Source organism: Nicotiana tomentosiformis, chromosome 6 (assembly GCF_000390325.3).
Source record: "Nicotiana tomentosiformis chromosome 6, ASM39032v3, whole genome shotgun sequence".
Lineage (NCBI taxonomy): Eukaryota > Viridiplantae > Streptophyta > Magnoliopsida > Solanales > Solanaceae > Nicotiana > Nicotiana tomentosiformis.
Genome location: NC_090817.1, coordinates 40464974 through 40485300, shown reverse-complemented (window position 1 = coordinate 40485300; position 20327 = coordinate 40464974). Strand labels below are relative to the sequence as shown.

At 37.2% G+C, this 20327-nt stretch overlaps 1 protein-coding gene across 4 annotated transcripts; it reads right to left on the bottom strand.

Annotated features, from left to right (window-relative positions):
* Positions 1 to 14169: 14169 nt before the first annotated feature.
* Positions 14170 to 19256, bottom strand: LOC104091798 (uncharacterized membrane protein At1g16860-like). 4 transcript variants are annotated; one of them, XM_009597220.4, is made up of 5 exons: positions 19074 to 19256; positions 17358 to 18369; positions 16373 to 16528; positions 14933 to 15144; positions 14170 to 14739 (listed from the first exon to the last, which is right to left on the bottom strand). In XM_009597220.4, the coding sequence occupies exons 2-5, from the start codon at positions 18228 to 18230 to the stop codon at positions 14547 to 14549; spliced, it is 1434 nt and encodes a 477-aa protein (XP_009595515.1). In that variant the 5' UTR covers positions 18231 to 18369; positions 19074 to 19256; the 3' UTR covers positions 14170 to 14546. The 4 variants fall into 4 exon arrangements, with proteins under 4 accessions (XP_009595515.1, XP_009595514.1, XP_009595517.1 ...); XM_009597219.4 differs by having other exon boundaries at positions 17358 to 18352; positions 19074 to 19252; XM_009597222.4 differs by having other exon boundaries at positions 17358 to 18352; positions 19027 to 19121.
* Between the last annotated feature and the right edge of the window lie 1071 nt (positions 19257 to 20327).

Below are 20327 nucleotides of genomic sequence, written 5' to 3'. Positions count from 1 at the left end.
GAAGAGAAATACTAATTCTAGCATTTTAATATATTGGAGTTGACCATGATCAACATTCTTGATAAATGATCTTGGATCGGTGTTTAGACTATTCCAATAGGTTCGTATGCTGATTTTTTACTTGTAAGAATGTTTAGTTTGGGACCCAGATGACCCGAGGCTGTTTCAGCGCTTATAGTTGAAAGTTTAAAATTTGAACTTATGAACTTGAAATCTTTGGTTTGATGGTTGATTCTTGATTATTGATGTTATTTTGATGTTTTCAGCCTCCAAGTGAGTTTGTGTGAAGTTTATATACTTCTTTGGATGTTTTGACTAGGGACCGGGGGGCTCGAGGGAGTTTCGAATTGGTTTCAGATCATTTTCTTGTGTTTTTTGCTGATGGGAGTTTGCTGGTGCTACAGGTATCACATCTGCGATGGCCAGGTGTGTAGGTGCGAGCTTGCCCCTGCAGTGGGTAGGCTCGCATCTGCGAGGAAGGGAGTTCGGGCACATTGTCCCACCTATATTGCTAGGTGTGTAGGTGCATAGGTGCGAGGTCGCTCGTGCGGGTGTTGGCTTGCATCTACAAAGAGGGGCTGGTCATGTTGTTGCGTTATACTTGTGTGTGCTTCATGGCACCTACAATTATCGAATTAGCGAGTGGCCTAGCACAGATGAGGAGGAAGAATGAGTCAGCAAGAGTCGCACTATGAGATCCACATCTTCGGGCTTGATGTCGCATCTACAACATTTGTAGCCATACAGGATGGCACATGTGTTGGACGGGGTCGCACTGACGCATGTCGGACCTGCGATGCTCCTTCCGCACTTGCGATATCCGAGGCATGGTAAGGGGAAAATAGCTTCTAGATTTGGTTTGTTTTTCACTATTTTTGAAACCTAAACTACATAAGGAGGCGATGTTTGAGAGGATTTTCAATCCAATTTCAAAGGTTGGTGATTTTAACTTAGTTTTGATTTATTTTCATATTTCTTTTTATAGATTTTACCCCTAAATCTAGGATTTCAAAGAGTAGAAAATAGGGGTTTTGGTAGTGACTTAAAGAGTTAAATTTGGAGATTAAGATCTCGATTTAAGGCGCGGATCTTAAAACTAATCACATATTTGGTCTCAGAGAAGAATGGGTAATCGGGATTTGGTCTTGATTTCAAATTTCGACCATGTGGGCTTGGATTGACTTTCTGCTGACTTTTCCAAATAGGGTAAATATTAAACCTTTTTAGTAATAGGAGGGTTAATTAGGCTTGTTTTGACTTATTTAAGTATTATTTGACTAGATTCGAGTTATTTGGATGCTTATCTTAAAGGAAAGGCAGTATTGGATTGTTAAACTTGTTCCGAAAATAGGTAAATATCTTTGGTTAACCTTGACTTGAGAAAATTAGGTTGTAAATATTTTACTCGATATGTGCTAAATATATTGGGGCCAGCATGTATGCATGGTGATGAGTATATATGTGTTTGTCATGGTTTAAAGCATGTGGGTAGAATTAGTTTTATTCATGTTTTTCCTTATTTCATGTATTATTCTCTTACGCTACGCTAGATTGTGAGACAACTTGATTATTCATGCGTTAGTGGCTTTGTTTTAAGCTCTTGTTGAGATATATGAGTAAGATTAGCTCTTGGGATATTGAATAGCCTATCACGCCTTGGCTATGTTCATCTTTTCTTTAATCAATTATGCTTATTCGTTATCTTGATACTATATTATGCACATTGCCATGTTTATTGCTTGTTGAGAATTTCCATATGAATTGGTATATTATTTCGGGTTACTCGTCTCAATAGTGTTATAATAGGAGCAATTTCCTCGCCGCAACAATATGGCTATTGGATCAAGTTGATCACCGTAACAGTATTGTGTTTGATCGGGTCGCCACAACGAATATGATATGCTTATTGTGTTTGGTTTATGATATTGTCTTCCTTTGTGGATTTGGTTATGTTGTTTCATAAATATCATTTCATCCTCTTTGGTTTGAGTTGTTGAGAAATATTTGATTGTTTTATTTGAGAAACATGTTCGTTATTTCCTTTAGTTGATCACTTTGTTATTTCGCTTATTTATGCTTTTTATTTACCTTGCTATTTCTCTTGATTATTAATTGTACATGTTTATATAGTAAGTGTCTTGTCATAACCTCGTTTCTATCTTATCGAGGTTAGGTTCAATACTTGCTGAGTATATTGGGTCGGTTGTACTCATACTACACTTTTGCACTTTTTGTAAAGTTCAGGCGTTGGTCCTAGTGGAGTCTCGAGAGGTGTTTAGCTTTGATACTTGGGAGACTCAGGGTAGTGACACAAACCCATTCATAGGACTTGAAGTCACCTTCCTATATCTCCATTGTTGTTCACTTGTTTCAGACAGTATTGTATTTATTTTAAACTTTTTATTTAGAACTTTTAGAGCTTATGTACTCACTGGCACCAGTCTTGAGGTTTTGTTTAGACAGTCGTATTGGTTTTAGACTTGTTACGCCATTTCTGAGATTTTATTCTTTATTTATGATATTAAGTTATTAATATTTCATTTTATTTATTTTATTATTGTTAAGTGTTGGCTTGCATAGCGAGTGGAGTTGGACGCCATCACGACCCCTTTGGTTGGGATTTCAGGTCGTGACATATTGGTATCAGAGCACTAGGCTGCATAGGACTCACGAGCCATAAGAAAACTTGGTTGAGTCTTGAGGATCAGTACAGAGGTGTCTGTACTTATCTTCGAGAGGCTATAAGGCTTTTAGAAAACTTCACTTTCTTTATTTCTCTATCGCGCAACTTTGTTCTATCCTAAGGTTTGAATCTTTACTCTCTTATTCTCTCACAAATGGTGAGGACACATGCTTCAGCCGCAGCTAAGCAGGAGCTAGAGTCCCAAGTTATAGTCATTGCTAGGAATAGAGGTTGGGGCAGGGGAAGAGCTAGAGCCTAGCCTAGAGCATGTTCAGTGGCACCTACAGCTACTCATGCTCATGTTAGAGCGGCGTCAGTCGTGCTCTAAATAGCTTCAGATGATGAGGAGATTCTAGTTCAGGATGACCAAGTAGGACCAACTCAGGTTCTAGAATGGATTATTGCTACCCTGGTGCTTCAGGATGCTTTGTTCCGTATGATTGGCTTCATGGAGAGCATGGTTCAGGAGGTTGTACTTCCTATGTCACCAGCCACTTCTCAAGCTGGGGAGGAGCTCAGACTCTCACCACTCATACTTTGGAGTAGATGTCTCAAGGGTATTAGACCCCAAGAGTGCTACCAACTAGTATGGTTCAGCCTATTATAGTAGCACAGCCTGAGGTTTGGTTCACGATGTCTGTCGATGCGCTGAAGAGGATGGATAGGTTTCAGAAGTTATTTTCCCTTAGTTTTAGCGGTGCACCTTCAGTGGATGCCCTGGAATTCTTTGACCGATGTTATGAGATCTTCCGCAATTTAGGATTGGTTGAGTCCAATCGAGTGGACTTCATTATTTTTCAGATGCAAGGTTCGGCGAAGAGGTGGTGGTAGACCTATGAGTTGGGAAAGACAGTAGGATCACCTCCTCTTACTTGGGCTTAGTTTTTGCAGCTTTTCTTAGTGAAGTTTATTTCGCTCACTCAGAGGGATGATCTACACAGTCAGCTTGAGCATCTCCAGCAAGGAGGCATGACAGTCACCCAGTATGAGATGAGGTTTGTTGATTTGTCTTGTCATGTAGCTACCCTAATTGCTATGAGATAGAGAAGGTGTGGAGGTTCATAGAGGGGCTTACTTATGGTATTAGACTCCAGATGGCTAGAGAGAATGAGACTACGACTTCATTCGCTCAGGCAGTTGAGATTGCTAGGAGGATCGAATGCATTTGTGGCCAAGGGAGAGAGGCAATGTCTAATAAGATGCCTCATCATTTTGATGGTTTCAATGGTGCCTCGTTTGGAGGAAGGAGTCATTTTAGTTGAGGTCATGCGATCAAGCCAGTCTAGTTAGCACTTTTGGTTTCAAGTGGTACTTTTGGTGGCAATGGTACTTATGGTCCTTGTTCTCAGTAGTCATAATTCAGTGCGTCACTAGCTCCCGTCAATGCACCTCTAATACAGAGTTTCTATAGTGGTGATTTGGGTCGTCAAGGGCAGTTTCATACTCAGCAGCTAGGGTTGCTTTGAGTGTGGGGATATATAGAATATTAGGAGGCATTGCCCTACCCCAGATTGGTGATTTGACTATTCCATTAGCTTCATATGATTATTTTGGACTTGTGTGTGTTAGGTTTGGGTTTCGGGTGACCCCAGGTCATTTCGGTGCTTCTAGTCTAAATTTAGAAATTTAAACTTTAGAAATTTTGAAATTCATCGTTTGATGCTTGATTCCTTGTTTTAATGTTATTTTTGGTGGTTTGAGCCTTCGAGAAAGTTTGTGTTAGGCATATAGACTTTTTGGGATGGTTCTATGGGGTCCTGAGAGGTCAGATGAGTTTTAGGGTAGTTTCGGACCTTAAGGTTGATATCCTCTACTTGGATGGAGAGTTTGTTGCAAGTTGCAATGGTTTCATGAATTGAGTTAACTGGTATGTTTCTGGTCAATGGTGTTGTTATGAGGAGGATCATCCTACTTGTGATTTATAGTTGATAGCAGGTTTCTCGTATTTTCATATGATAGCATGATAGATTCAGTGAGCCGTGTGGGATTTGGGATAGTTTACCAGTAGCCCTATTTAAAATGTGTATGTCATGCGGGGTTGGGTTTGCTTATAGTGTGCATCATTTACTACAGATGTGTCATTGGGTGGAGTTAATGCAATTCATGTCTTGGTTTGTTTCATGTGTTATTCTCTTATACTATGATGGATTGTGAGACTACTTTACTATTCACACGCATGTTGTGGCCCTGTTTAGGTCTTGTGGCGATATATGAGCAAGACGACTTTTGAAATGCTGATTTGCTTATTGCACCTTAGTCGTGCTTACCTTTTCCATGTTGTATTATGTTATTTGTCTCCCATAATTATTTCTGCACTTTACATGCTTAGTGATGCTACACATGTGTTTGGTGAGTGTGAGAACGATTTCTTCATGAGTATTCACATGTGGATTGATATGATTGGCTCGAGTTGCATGTTGCAATGATATTATATTGGATCGGGTTGCACACTGCAACGGTAGTATGTGGTCGGGTTGCACGCCGCAACGGTATTATGTTGTGATATAAATCCTTGTGCTTAATTCATGTATGATGCTTCTCCTTTGTTGAAATGGTTCGTAAGGTTATGTTTTGTTTGCTTTATCTATTAAACTTACTTAATAATTCTCTTATTTTGTCCTCTTATTACTTTTATTCGACATGCTCGGGTTATTGATTATATGGTATATGGACTGTGTCGTATGAGATTCCATGTTGCATTTGGTGTGACTGGTTAGTCGAGCATATTGTACTTGATGAGACGAAGTTATCGGACCTGGAATTAACGCGATCGAATATGATTAAGGCATGTTTGGAAGAAGAAATTCGTTAGGCAGCTCAAAATTTGGCATTTGCGATTCATTTGGTGAGGAGATTAGTGGAGCAGTATAGTAAAAGGAAGAAGGACTTATATATGGTATCCATTGACCTTGAAAAGCATACGATAAAGTTTCGAAGGAGGTTTTGTAGAGGCATTCTGGTAGCGTACACTAGGGTAATTAAGGATATGTATGATGGTGATTAGGGTGAGGACTATGGGAGGTGACTCAGAGCATTTTCCTGTTGTGATGGGGCTGCACCAGGGATCGATTCTTAGCACATTTTTATTTCCCTTGGCGATAGATGCGCCAATGTGACACATCCAAGAGGAGGTGCCTTGGTCCAGGGGTTGATGAAGGTCTTGCTTTGGAAGAAGAAGACTTTGAGGTATTCTTTTGGGAAGGAGTGGTGCTACAGCTTGATATAGAACCTAAGTTGCAGAATTTACCACCTCTTCTACTCCTAACTTGAGCAGAAGAAGGAGAGAGTTCATCAACGATGATTGTCTTACGGGGGTCTGATGATGAACAAGGATTAGAAGAACATGAAGCCATTTTTAATGGTAAAAGCACGAAGGTAGAGAAGAAATTACAGAAGGAGTTTAGACATGAATACAAGGAAGTAGAAGAAGTTTTTGGGTGGTATGTAATGTGGTATTTATAAGGAAGAACCGTCATTATGAACCATCATCATGAAACCGTCACTTCAAACTGACACAGCCGCAAAAAACCCTAAAAAGACACCATAAACTACAGAACCAATCATAGCAGGACACGTGTCCCGAGCATTAAATAAAAAGGACGTACGTCTCTTCGCTTCTAAAGAAAACATAATGATGTTGGGAAGAGGCGGCAATGCATTCCCCCCATAAACAAACTTACCACTTCCCGAATATTCAGTTGAGAATATTCAGAATGTTGGGGAACTACCTATATTGGTGAAAAAATGGACATGCCACGTGGATTAACGATATGGTGACAAGTGGCATTTGAATCAGGTTAATAAAGAAGAGTGATGAGGCAAGGTTAAAATACCCACGGGATTGATGACAGAAGGTACTATATCTAACAATTGGGAAAGAAGAAATAGGCATGGGATGCATGAAGACTATAAAAGAGGAAGATTCATGAACAATTACGAATATGGAAAGGGAATTAGTATTATACCTGATTATGCACGATTGTTTATTATTACCATAACCGTTAGGGATAATTTTATTAACGGGTAATTAATGCAATTAATATTAATAACCGGTAGAATTAAGTGAGGGAAAACCGTTACATATTGTATCCTTATATAAGCGCCCTTACTTTATTTTGTACGATAATTAAAAAAACTCACGAATATATGGAATAAGTCTTTTACTTTTATTTCTCTACTTGATTGAAGATTCTTGGGAGAAAACAACAATCATCAATGAGATTTCTTTCCTTTGTTTATTGAATATTGAATTTCAATTATTTTTTGCGTTCTTATTTTCGAAAAAGTGAAGTAAACTTGGTTATTAGAAATCCGATTAATTTTAATATGGACTTTGACCATAAAAACTATTCTTTTGGTAAACAATATGAAGAGTTTATGCTTAAATTATATGGTTAAATATCGAGATGCATATAGATGGACTCCTTTTCTAGGGTTGAATAATGGTGATGTTTCTTAAAATCATTTTTTTTTGGTGTCTAGCCTTTAAATATCTTTCTGTTAAAAGATGTGATGCAAAGAATTAAGGTGTGTATTGAATTATCATTAGCGATACATAGTCTGGAGAAGAAAATGGAATCTTTATGTTTGCCTCTGTTTTCTTTCTTCTTCCTTTTTCTTTTCGGATATGTGGAATGTTAATCGCATTTCCTTAGATGCATTGTATGAATAAATGTAGTCAATGTTAGGGTGAACATGATTTTTCTTATATGAGAGTACTTTAGAAACGTGGTTTCAAATTTTGGTGAATAATAAGTATAGATAAGGAGGAGTTAGAATAACGGGATAAAAATGAAGAAAAGGAAGAAGCGAAAATAATTTTAGAACAAGGAGCAAGAAATAAATAAATGAAGGATATATAGAGCTACGATAAGGGTCATTTTTCTTTAGAAACTTAAAGAAGACGAAAGTACAAGAGATACTTATTCACTTTAATTTGCTATTTTAAATCAAAATTAAACAAAGATCTGAAGGTTTGTCTCTTTTATTTCTATTGCATCCGTGTCAAACAACTAAGTAAACTATAAACACTTCATGCAAAGAAAAAAATAGATGTAATTAATTCCTTTATCTTTCCTCTTCTCATTATGAAATCGGAGCTTGTGTGAGAGAATGAGAAAGTAAAAAATTAAGTGTATATAATCTATTTTATTATTTTTATTATTTGAATATTAGAAAATATTTTTTTATAAATATAATAAAATCTTTTACAATCGCGTGAAGCACGACAAGTTCACTAGTCAATAATCAATATTCTCTCTCAATGTCCTTAGTACCAAAATCCTCAACTCTCCTTTATATCCAACTCTCCAACTCATACATATTCATATGAAATGATATGATAAAGACGCACCAAGACATAATAATAAAATGCGAATGAATTACGTGAATAAGAGATGGCTATTACTAATCAGGTCATTCAACTTTTCATATTCAATGTGTTTATTCAATGTTCTTAAGTGCGATCATGATATCAAACATGAGCAAAAAAAGCCAATAGCCACTAAATCATGCATAAAATGAAACAAGAATATAACTACGGTGAAATTAACAAGCCATAACCCTAAGCATGATTTCTAATCATGGATAAACTCTATCATGTAGTCATAGAATCAATGAAAAATGGACTAATGATTTACAGAGTCCAAATAAGGCATATTATAAGCCTAACTCTATCCGGCTTTGGTCATAAACTAGCTGCGCATATACGCTCATCACCTCGCATATACGTGGCACCTAAATCAAGCAATAGAATCACCTATGGGGAGAATTTCCTCTTACAAAGATAGACAAGAGACTTATCTCTCATCTAGAACACCTTTAAACTTCTAAAACTGCTTTTTTCTTTCAAATCCACCTCCAAACGATTCGAATCTAATCAAATATTACTTAAATGAGTCAATACAAGTTGTAGAAATTAATTTCATATTAAAAAGATTCAATCTTTAACTCAAAGCAAAAGTTAATAAAAAGTCATCCTCGGGCCTTGAGCACGGACCATCCAAAATTGATTATAGATATATATCATCTATAACCCTACAATTCCAAATATATAAGTAGATTTCAAATCAGGTTCCAATTTCATGTTCAAAACCCCCAAATTCACTCTCTTAAATTCATACCAAAAACGTCAATTTTTACGCTTTAAATCCTTAATTTAGGTGCTAAAAATCTATGTAGATTCTTCAAATATAACCACAAATGAGTAGAAATCAGTTACCATCTTGCCTTGGGTGAAAATCCTCTTGCAAAATCGCCCCTCTTGAAGTGTAGGATTCAAAATATGAGAGACATGAAAAATTTTCGAAATTACAACTTAAATATACTGCCCGGCGATACCCTTTGCCAACGCGACCTCAGCTCCATGTTTGCGAAGCATAAAAATCCAGCGCCCGCAATCCCTTCTTCGCGAACGCAAAAGGACACTCACCAACACGAAGACCAGAAGACCACCCTCTTACGCAAAATGCGAGCTACCCTTTTGCAAACGCGAAGGCTAAATTCCCCAGCCAGACTCCTCTCCTTTGCGAACGCGGACTTCCGCACACGAATGCGATGCCCAGCTCCACAACACTACATGATCGCGACCACCAGTCCACGAACGCGATGCACAAATCCAAGTCAGCCAAGAAATCCTTCTCCATGATCATGAGACTCTACTCCATGATCGTGAAGCACTGCAACCTCACCAATAATAAGTTGTTGCAAACTCAATCAAAATAGTCTGAAACCACCTCGAACCTCACTCGATCCCCCCCTCCCCCCGACCCCGTCTAATCATTACAATAGATCCATACACTTCATACAAACTTGTCTCAAGGATCGAAACATTAAAAATAACAATTTTAAAAAATCAAGAATCGAAGATCAAATCCATCTCTTAACTTCCAAATTTCGCCGAACGCGTCCGAATCATACTTAGATATTCCCGATTACATCCAAAATTTTCACACAAGTCCAATTCCACCCTTAGGACCTATACAAGGTCTCAAAACCATAATCAAATATCATTAACACAAAATCAACTACCAATCAAACTTAGGAACTCTCCAATTCTTCAAATTGCCACATTTCGATAAATAGAGTTAAAATCTTTTAGGAACATCCAAAACAAATTTCGAACATATTTCCAAGTCCAAAATCACCATATAGGAACTATCAAAATACTAATCCAAGGTCGTTTACTCAAAATTCAAATCTTGGTCAACTCTTACAACTTAAGCTTCCAAAAATAGAACTAAGTGTTCCAATTCACTTGCAAACCTTCTCGAAACCAAACCAATCATCCCCGCAAGTCACAAAACATCAAAGAAAACTACAGGAAGCATCAAATAGGGAAACAAGGTTTTAATAGTCCAAACGACCAGCCACTTTGTTACATAACGCAATTTGTCTTTTTCACAATAATACCAGTGTACCCCCAAGGAGAAACGCTAGGTCTACTGAACCCTTTTCCAAGCAAATCTTGAAACTGCTCCTTCAACTCTTTCAACTCAGTTGGAGTCATGCGGTATGGTGAAATAGATAAGGGCTGAGGTCCTAGAACCAATCCAATACCAAAATCACTATCCCTATCCGGTACATACACGGCAATCCGTAGGAAACACCTTCGAGAACTCTCCCACAACCGGTACCGAATCCATAGGAGGAACCTCCACACTAGAATTCCGAATAAAAGCCAAATATGTTAGATATCCCATCTCAACCATACGTTGAGCCTTCAAGAGTGAAATTACCTTACATATAGAATGACCAAGTGTTCCTCTAAACTCTAATCTAGGAAACCCTAACATAGATTAAGTCACAGTCTTGGCGTGACAATCCAAGATAGCATGATATATAGATAACCAATCCATGCAGGAATCACCTTAAAATCCACCATGTCTAACAACAATATATTCACCATCGCATCATATCCATTAATATTAACTACACAAGACTGATAAACCTGATCCACTATAATAGAATCTCCAATAGGCGTAGAAACACAAACAGAAATATCTAAGGAATCACAAGACATACCTAAATATGATACAAGTAAGATGACACATACAAATAAGTAGAACTCAAATCAAACATTAACATAGCATCTCTATGACAGACACAGATAATACCTACAATGACTGTATCAGATGCCTCTACCTCAGGTCAACCAGGGAAAGCATAATAAGGAGCATGTCCTCCACTGGTCTTTCCTCCTCTAAGATGACCGCTAGCTGGCAGAACTCCACCTCTAGTTGGTTGGCCTCTACCTCTAGTTGGCTGGGCAAGTGGTGTGGCAACTGGGGTTGCAATCATATCCTGAGTACCCTGATGAGACATACCACCTCGAAGACTAGTACAATATGTCCTAATATGCCTCAAATGTCCACACTCAAAGCAATGTCTTTGTTGGCCTGGCTGTTGAGACTGAGTCGGTCTCTAACGACCAGAATAACCACCATAAGAAGGCACATTGTAAGATGCCTGCCCTGAATGAGTACCATGAGAACCATGGCTAAATAGAGCACCGTGAGAAGTCTAAAGCGCTAAGTGAATTGACCTGCCAAGATGACCTCTACGAAAATAAATCTTGCCTCCAGCCGAGGCATCACTGAATCCTCCTGAATAACGTTTCCTCTTATCCTTTGTCGTCCTGCTCCCCTGACAGCAGATGCGCTCATCCTCCGCGTTATCTCCACTGCCTGCTGAAAGGTAGTCCTGGTCTCTGTCTCCCTAATCATACTGAGATTAATTCCAAAGTTAATCCCTCAATAAACCTCGTCGCCTTTTTATTATATGTGGGAATCAAGAAACCTGCAAAACGATACAACTCCACAAACCTCATCTCATACTGAGTAACAGTCATATTATCCTACTGTAGGTACTCAAACAGACTCCACAACTTATTTTTCCTAATGAGCATAATGAACTTTTCCAGGAAGAGAGTAGAAAATTAAGTCCATGTAAGAGGGAATGACTCTGCTGGTCTACTCTGCTCATAAGTCTTCCACCACCTCTTGGTTGGCCCTCTCACCTAGAAAGTAGTGAAATTAACTCCATTACACTATACTAGACCTGAATTACACAAAATCTCATGAAACTTATCCAAAAGTCCTGAGCATCAGCTGTGAGATCGCCATCAAAACGCGGAGGATGTAACTTCTAGAATTGATCCGTCATCTTCTGCTTATCAACACACATAACAGGCCTAACCACAATAATAGGTTGAACTGTCCCAACTAATAGAATAATCAGAACTCCTGGAGTCTGAAACATAGTAGTGGCATGTTCTTGAGTATGAGTAGTTGAGGTCTGAAATATAGCGAATACGATGTAGGCTTCGCGAACGCGGTGGTCATTGACCACTGGTCTTCGCGAATGTGGGAGTCCCTTCGCGAACACGAAGAAGGAAGTTCTCCCAAGTATAAATAGAGTTGAAAATCGGGATTTGGCTACTTTTTACTATTGTTGGGACTTAGATCACAGATTGAGGAAATATTTTAGAGTATTTTCACCCAAACTTCAAAGGTTAGTAATTTAACTTAGTTTTAATTTATTTCTATGATTTTTCATAGATTTTCATCCTTAAATCTAGGGTTTTAAAGTGTATATATTGCGGTCTTAGGGTAAACTTAAGAGAGTTAATTTTGGGGATTTGGAGATTTTGATACACATCACATATTTGGACTCAGAAAAGAATGAGTAATCGGGAATTGGTCTTAATTTCAGATTTTGACCATGTGGGCTCGGGTTAACTTTTTATTTACATTTCTAAATATAATAAATATTAAATTTTTTTGATACTAGGATAGTTTTAAAAGCTTATTTTGACTTATTTGAGTATTAATTGACTAGATTCGAGTTATTTGGAGGCTTGTGCTAAGCAAAAAGCGGTATTAGAGTGTTGATTTGTTTTGGAAAGATGTAAGTGTCTTGGTTAACCTTGATTTGAGAAAATTAGATTGTAATTGGGTCTATTTGCTACATGCTATATGTGTTTGTCAGGGTTGGGCAGCGTATATGCATGGTAACGAGAGTATATGTATTTGTCAGGGTTAAAGCATGCAGGTATAATTACACTATTTCATGTCTTGTCTGCTTCATATGTAATATTCTCTTGTGCTTTGATACTTCGTGAAACTACTTGGTTATTCTCATACATGCTAGTAGCTATGTTTAAATCTTTGTTGAGACATTTGGTCATTATGGTTCTTGAGATGTTTGTTTGTTTAACAGTGCAAAGGTTGTGATTATTTCTCACGTAGTATATTATGCGTAATCATTCTTCTTGATGCTATATGCTTCCTACCTTGCTTGGTATTATTTTATATATGTTTGGTGAGGAAGCGTGATTGCTCGAAGGGTGATTCCGTTCTTGTGAGGAAGAGTGACTATGCACGAAGGATGTTTCCGTGATATTATTACTATTGCACAAAAGGTGTTTCCGTGCTTGTAAGGAAGAGTGTATATATATATATATATATATATATATATATATATATATATATATATATATATATATATATATATATATATATATATATATATAAAGGAGTTTCCGTGCTTGGTGAAATGAGAGGTATTGTCGTGCTATTTGATAGGATATCTTTTCCTCTTTGCTTTTATTATGCGGATTTGTGGACTTGGCTACGTTGTTTCATGGTTACTGTTTCATTCTCTTGGATTTGAGATGTTATGAAAGGTTTGGTTGTGTTAATTGAGAAAATATGGTTGTTATTTCCCTTGGTTGATTATTTCACTATTCCTCGTACTTCTTCTTGCTATTTCTTTTGTTGCCTCACTTGTTATTTCTCTTTTTTATTAATTGTTCGGGTTTATATAGTAGATGTCTTGTCTTAGCCTCGTCTTAGCCTCGTCACTACCTCGTGGGGATTAGGCTCGGCACTTACTGAGTATATTGGGTCAATTGTGCTCATACTACACTTCTGCACTTCTTGTGCAGATTCTAGCTATGGTCTTAGCGGTGTTTCGAGGGTGACTAACTTGGACGTCTGGGAGACTCGAGGTAGTGTTGCATTCCCGTTCGCAGACTCTAGAGTCACCTTCCTTATCCTTGTTGCTATTTATTGTATCAGGCAGTGTTGTTGTTCATTTCAGACTCTATAATTAGTACTCCTTAAAAGCTCATGTATTCAGTGACAGCAATCTTGGGAGGTCATTAGACAGTTGTATTGCTTTAGACTTTTTATGTAATTTTTGAATTTTACATTTATTTATGATATTACGTTGTATAATGTTAGTTTTGTATCTCTTATTATTGTTAAGTGTTAGCTTGCAGTGTTCGACACCATCACGACTCCTTGGTTGGTATTTCGTGTCGTGACATAGAAAGAATTTGATATTCTGCTCAATTAAAAATCACACCAAGTTCTTATTTGCATCTGGACCCCAGGAATCTTTAGAATGCAACTACGAATACATTTATTAGTATTAATACCAAGCTTTCTCCTTGCCTGATTTTCAAGCTATTCAACAAGCAATCAGGCAGCAATGCCGGAGCAGTGGTTTCATTTGCAAGAATGCCTTGAGAGTGGCTAAGATGCCACAAAAGAATTACAAATACCAAATAAACATAGCTTGCATGCATCAGGGCAAAAAGTTTTGAAAAGCCCCCAACATCAATAAAAGTATCTGACTTTCTAGCCAAAAGAACTCTCATAAATCCTCACTGATCAACATGTTTCCTCTACACAATTGATCAAACCAACGACATTACAGGGAAAAGAAAAATAATAAAATTGAATTGACAAGCTATACATCTGGTTAACCGTGTCAAGAAACCATTCTTGTTGCCACTGGAAGAGGGTTTTCCAGCAACTGTAAAACCAAAACAGCAGAGCCTTCTTGAATGATAAAATTGCTACACTGGAATAACATCAATCTTTGAACTGTCCTCACATCTCAATACAATGCCCTCCAGACTGGCTGGAAGAATGCATTTACCCCACTGGCATCCCGTTGAAAATGGCTCTGGAGGAGGAACAATCATCAAAACGTTATCGTTCCGCTGGACAACTCCCATTACACTGACAGTGCTACCTTCTTTTATATACCTGAACATAGATGTGGTAGAGGAAGCAGGGATAAAAAAGCTAATAAATACAATCACCAATAATGCAAATCAATAAAACTGTAGAGGGTAGAGCCTGCATCTAGATATGATTGAGCATGTTGCCTCTCAATAATCAAAGAAGTATGCAAGTAGAAGAAATATTCAAGTTTCTTTGAAATTGAGTTAAATCATACCCTTCTTTCAATCGCATTATTCGGTCATCACTGGATAGATTTCTCTCCGCCAGCCATCTAACAAACTGGGGTGACATGTCCCTGTTTGATTGATCGATATCTACAATAATAGACTCTTCAACATAAGGGGTTACTCTTGCACCATATCCAGTTTTGACCAAAGCCCTTAATCCAGACTGGAAATCGGAGATATAGAAATCAGTGACATGCCGCTGCAAAGACAAAGAAAGCATTCAGTTTTCTGCAAGAATTATTTCAATGAACTACACAGCATATAGATGAACATTATATGCTAACAATAAATAAAGTGAAGGGAAGGGCAGGATGGAAACGACAAACAAGGGAAGGAGGTCCAAATGAACTTACAATGACATCACATACAGTATCAAACAAACAAGGTATTCAAACTTCTCTTAATATCTCCACATGAACTCACTGGTATGACATATTTTGCAACCTTAGAAGTCTTTAGAACACTTCAAGATATCAATAGTTTGCGAGAACATGGAGACATATAAGCTCATTTTGTCCCTTTGCCTAGAACTTTTCCATTGTTTAGTTGGAGCAGTGCTTTGAAGCAGGTTTGATTGATTTACTTCCAAATGTAGACAAACTTTCATTTCTATACTAGCTGAAGTTCAATGTTTTTTACATTATATCATGGTGATAAGTTAATTTGTGGTACGCTAGGAAGATATCCAGTCAAAAGAGCATCGGAATTCCTACTTCTCCCTTGAAACAAGAATTAGATAGTTCCCTAAAAGTTGGAGTCTTCTTCCTATTGACTGATTCACTTTTCATGTTTTCTGGTCTATACGACTTATCTCGAAGGACCAGATTTTACGACTTTATGTAGGAGGTTATTTAGAATATTCCTTGAGTTTCCTTTATCCATATTATTTTTCTTTCCTTATTCAGATTGTATTTCACCACATTTCATAACACTCTCATTTAGACCAAGGAAAACTCTCTTATTTAAATCAAGGAACTCCCAACGTTGAAAACTCATAAAGCAGTGCAACATGCTTACAACTCCAGATTAGCCCAATTCTTCGTTGATGTTTTTTATTTTCTCATCGCTAAGCTGTCTTCTTTTTTGTTTGACTTAATGTCTAGCTCCTAAAGTTAGAGACCTGAAGATCTCTATCTTTAAAGTTCTTCCATGCAAAAAGAAGAGAACATAAACAGCATACGAATAATTCTTGAACACATTCTTGTTTTCAATATTTCTTTTGGGGAAAAACCGCCTGCTCCCCAGTACTTGGCTTTGTACAATGCTTGGGCCATGAAACACAAAAGAAAGCAAATAGAAAAAATTAAGCAATACTCATATAACAATTATTTAGTCTCCATCATCATGGGCCACCAATGCAAGGAGGAATCCACAGTAACATTGGTTCTTTCAAAATGAATAAAAGGGCTTATACGATTTTTCCTCACCTCCATTGCACGAAGCCCCCAAGAAAACAGGCGATGTTCTGCGTTAGCAGTTTTTGAATCCCACCCTCGGTACTCATATAAGCTTGTGACTGTATAAACACATCTAGGAACCTTCTGAAATGAGGATTCAAGAGGAACATTTCCACAGGTAACAACCTGCAAAATCAGAGAACCAGGATAGGATTTCCAAAATGTGCTCAGATTCGAACAAGGACAACATAAAAAATTGTAATATATAAGCTTAACAATATCTATTAAATCCAAGCAAGTTACACATATAACTGTAGGAAGAGTATTTTAAGCTCTCAAGAAGACAAGTTAAACAAAAAAAGAAGTTTTAAAAGGAGAATTTTACATAAGTTAGAAACAATAAAGAATCCATTTTCCAATTAACATTTTCCTCAGCAGCCAGTAGAATACAGTTGTAGAATGTAAAATAATCATCTATATCATTGCAGCCCGTGTCAGAAGTGCCTAAAAGAGAATATTAAAAATTTCGCAGGTTATTTCAATTGCAACTCTCCATTACACAAAGGATACCTTATAATTTAAATCCCCGGAGTCCCCAATAACAGAGTTTTTCATATTTAAAACATTATTTCTTTTTGCAAAGCAATTGAAAGAATTTGTTTCACCAAAACATAATAAAACCAAAAGTGAATATAGAACTTTTAATCATCATTAGCAGTCTCATAAACAGAATAGAAACCATGATACTCCAGTGATAACATATTTTCATAATTCAACACGAAAGCATCTATTAATGGCACAAACTAAATCAAAAGTTAAATAATCCATTAATAGAAAACTAACAGTAATACCCCACTTACCATCACTACTTACCAAGTTCACATCTCACCTGACTTTAGTAAAGGGAGGATAACTTTGACAAACTGAGAAATGTAGGAGCAATTTGAACAAGAGAACGAGATAGAAAGAGCGGTAAACGAAGTACACAAAGGTTTCGCGCAAAGACAATACATACCCCAGAAACTTTAACAAATTGGCCATCTTTTGCAGTTCTAAGCTCAGCATCTGGGTACTGAGAAATGAAACCAATGATAGCTTTTCTTCCATAACAACTATTCCACGTGAACACCATGCTGACTACAGCAAAAAGGACAATAACAACTACGAGGAGAATGGGATTGCGGACAGCACCAAGGATAAAGCCACCAGCAATAAATCCCATCACAAATAAAAGAATGATGGACCAAAATATTGGCTTCGGGAAGCTCTTGCGGAAGGAATATTCTTCACCTTGGTTAATGCGAGTAACAGCTTGGTTATTAACTATAGCAGAATGCTGCAATTTGATAGACCCTGTTGAATCCAAAGGACCTGACACTTTTCGAGGAGCTCCAGCAGAGTTTAGCGGACCAGATGTAATGAGGCCTGTGGTAGGGAGAACTGGGGGGATAGGTCCAGAATTTTGGCGGGACGAAACAGTACCTACACCACCTTGAGGACCAGAGGACTTCTTCATAGGCTCCCCATGTTTATTTAAAGGCCCAGAATTGGTCTTCTTCAGAGAAACAGATCCAGTACCTCCAGCAGAAGTCATACGATTGACTGAATTCAGTTGACCTGAATGAGAAGTAGTGCCCCCAAAGGATCCAGTTCTCAACGGGGCATTGTTGATAGGTCCAGATTTCCGTGATCTCGAGCCATCCGTTGTTGGGATAACAAACATTTTTCCAAGTTCTCCAGACTTTTTGATATCCCCGCCTGTATAAGGCATGGCAACTGAGCTCATAGTTGGAGTCCTTTCTTTTGGCTGCTCAGGCCGGCCAGATACATAAAGGCCACTGCTCAACTGATGAGATGGGAATCGAGAACCCATTATAAGACCAAACATAAACTACCAGCAAGACGCCCAACGGCAATGCACGTGGACAGTCCCTAACACCCTTCAACAGAAACTTGTCAACAGGATCTAAAACTTGTTTTTGCTCACCGTATCCAACAGTGTGGCCATACCTATTTCAATAGAAATACTGTTTAAACATTTAGATAGCAGTAAATACCTCATTTTTTGAGAAAAGCACATCAAGGAAACTGATCCACCATTAGAACAACATATTTTTGTGTGACTATGAACCATCTTATTAAGGGTAAAACTGGAAGTTTAAAGTTAAAATGTTTCTAAATATAAACAATTGTCATTCTTTCTAGGACAGACTTAAAAGGAAATAACATCACATAAGTTGGGATTGGTGGGGGGGGGGGGGGAGTACAATGTTAAAAAAGCACATTAGGGAAACTGATCCACTCATACTTGACTTAATGGGAAAATCAAACAGATCAATCACAAAAGTATAGCTTCCAATAAGTACCCCAAAATCACAAAATACATTCTGAAATTCACAGTTAAATGATTAAAAAAATGATCAGAATGATGTGCGGCAGCAAATGCAGAGAGATTTGAGTTGCCATTTAGCAATAACGGAGACAGAAAGAGGGAATAACATAGCAGTAGCATGACATATTCATGATAAATTACAGATCTGGAGCCCAGTTCACTGAATTTCTAGTCAATTCAAACAATGTGCGCTTACATAACAACAAAGATTTATACAAAAAAAATGCAGACATAACCAATTTGCATTAAGAAACTGAATGTAATAGATCAGAAAAAGATAGAGATCACAAACCCTAAACATTTGGGCAACAAAACAAGGGAATGTAAGATGAGAATTACCTAAGGAAGAAAATGAGGGAAACAGTAACATGATGATTTGGTGGATCAACAGAACAGAGTAAGGTAGTGGAGCTGTTGTTGGTAATAATACTGTGGTGTTGCTTTCTTTGATGGGGAAATAATAGTGGAAACTGATAACAGACCCTCCACCTTCCTTTCTTTTGCTGCTCTCCTACTTCTCTCCCTTTTCTAAACAGCTCACTGTTTTTACTTGAAAACTATTTTAACCTTTTGTGTGCGGTCATATTTCTCATCTATATACAAATTCTAAACCCAGAAAAATGGCGAACAATATGTGCTTCTTGTACAAATATACACCTTTTTCTTTTTCCTAAAAATATGTGCTTCTTGTACAAAAATGAGTTAGTAACTCTTTTTGATACTTAATTAAAGTTGAATAATTTTTTGTTTTACAAAATAATTTAATAATTTTAGTGCAATAAAATAAAAATTAAGTAATCACTTCTCAAACTAACCCTTCCTAAAAAATCAAATGACGGTTAGTTGCTTCCGTGAAGTAAAATTGAGTGTCTTGTTCTTTACAAAAATTAGTTTCGTAATTTTGGTACCGTAAAAATAAAATTTGAATAATTACTCATAAAATTAATCATAAATTCCTAAAAGGAGAATCATAATGTTAACACAATTGAGATCTCAACTTTCACAAGATTTTGATTAAATAATAAAATATTAAATTCATTGAAACAGTGGACAAAGGAAAGCAGTACTTGCGAACCATAGATTAATTGGAAAACGGCTAAATCTGAAAACAAGGACAAATATACTAATATGCACTTTTTATTTTTGGTAAATAAAACTTTTATTATCAAGTAAATTTTGTATCGCTAAAAAAAAAAAAAAGACTGAAACTGCACAAACAAGCCCCAGCTCCAGAGCAAAAAACAAGTATAACATCTCCCCTATAACTACAAATCTTATCATCAACCTGCAAACAACATTACCAGACTAAAAACTAGGAATAAAAATTGAGATCTTGTAGTCTTCTAGCCAATCCACCCATCACAGCACCTCTATAAAATATGTCTTCAATAATATGGCTTGTCACTTGCTCTACCTGTCTCTGTTTATTTTGAAAAATCTTCATGTTCCTTTCTTGCAATACATAATACAAGCTTCCACCAAATGCCACTCGAAATACATTTAGCCTATGCCAATTCATAGCTCTCTTTGTCAAGCCTTGCCATTGTAATATGCTGCCACATACTTGTATACGGGTAAAACCGAGCTCGATAT

Bases quoted from the DNA above. Each gene is read 5' to 3' on its own strand.
- LOC104091798 (XM_009597220.4), bottom strand. From the start codon at position 18,230: ATGTTTGGTCTTATAATGGGTTCTCGATTCCCATCTCATCAGTTGAGC. The intron at 16,529-17,357 runs GTATGTATTGTC...CTGATTTTGCAG, and splicing joins AATTTGTTAAAGTTTCTGGG to GTTGTTACCTGTGGAAATGT. The intron at 14,740-14,932 runs GTATGATTTAAC...ATCTATGTTCAG, and splicing joins ATAATGCGATTGAAAGAAGG to GTATATAAAAGAAGGTAGCA.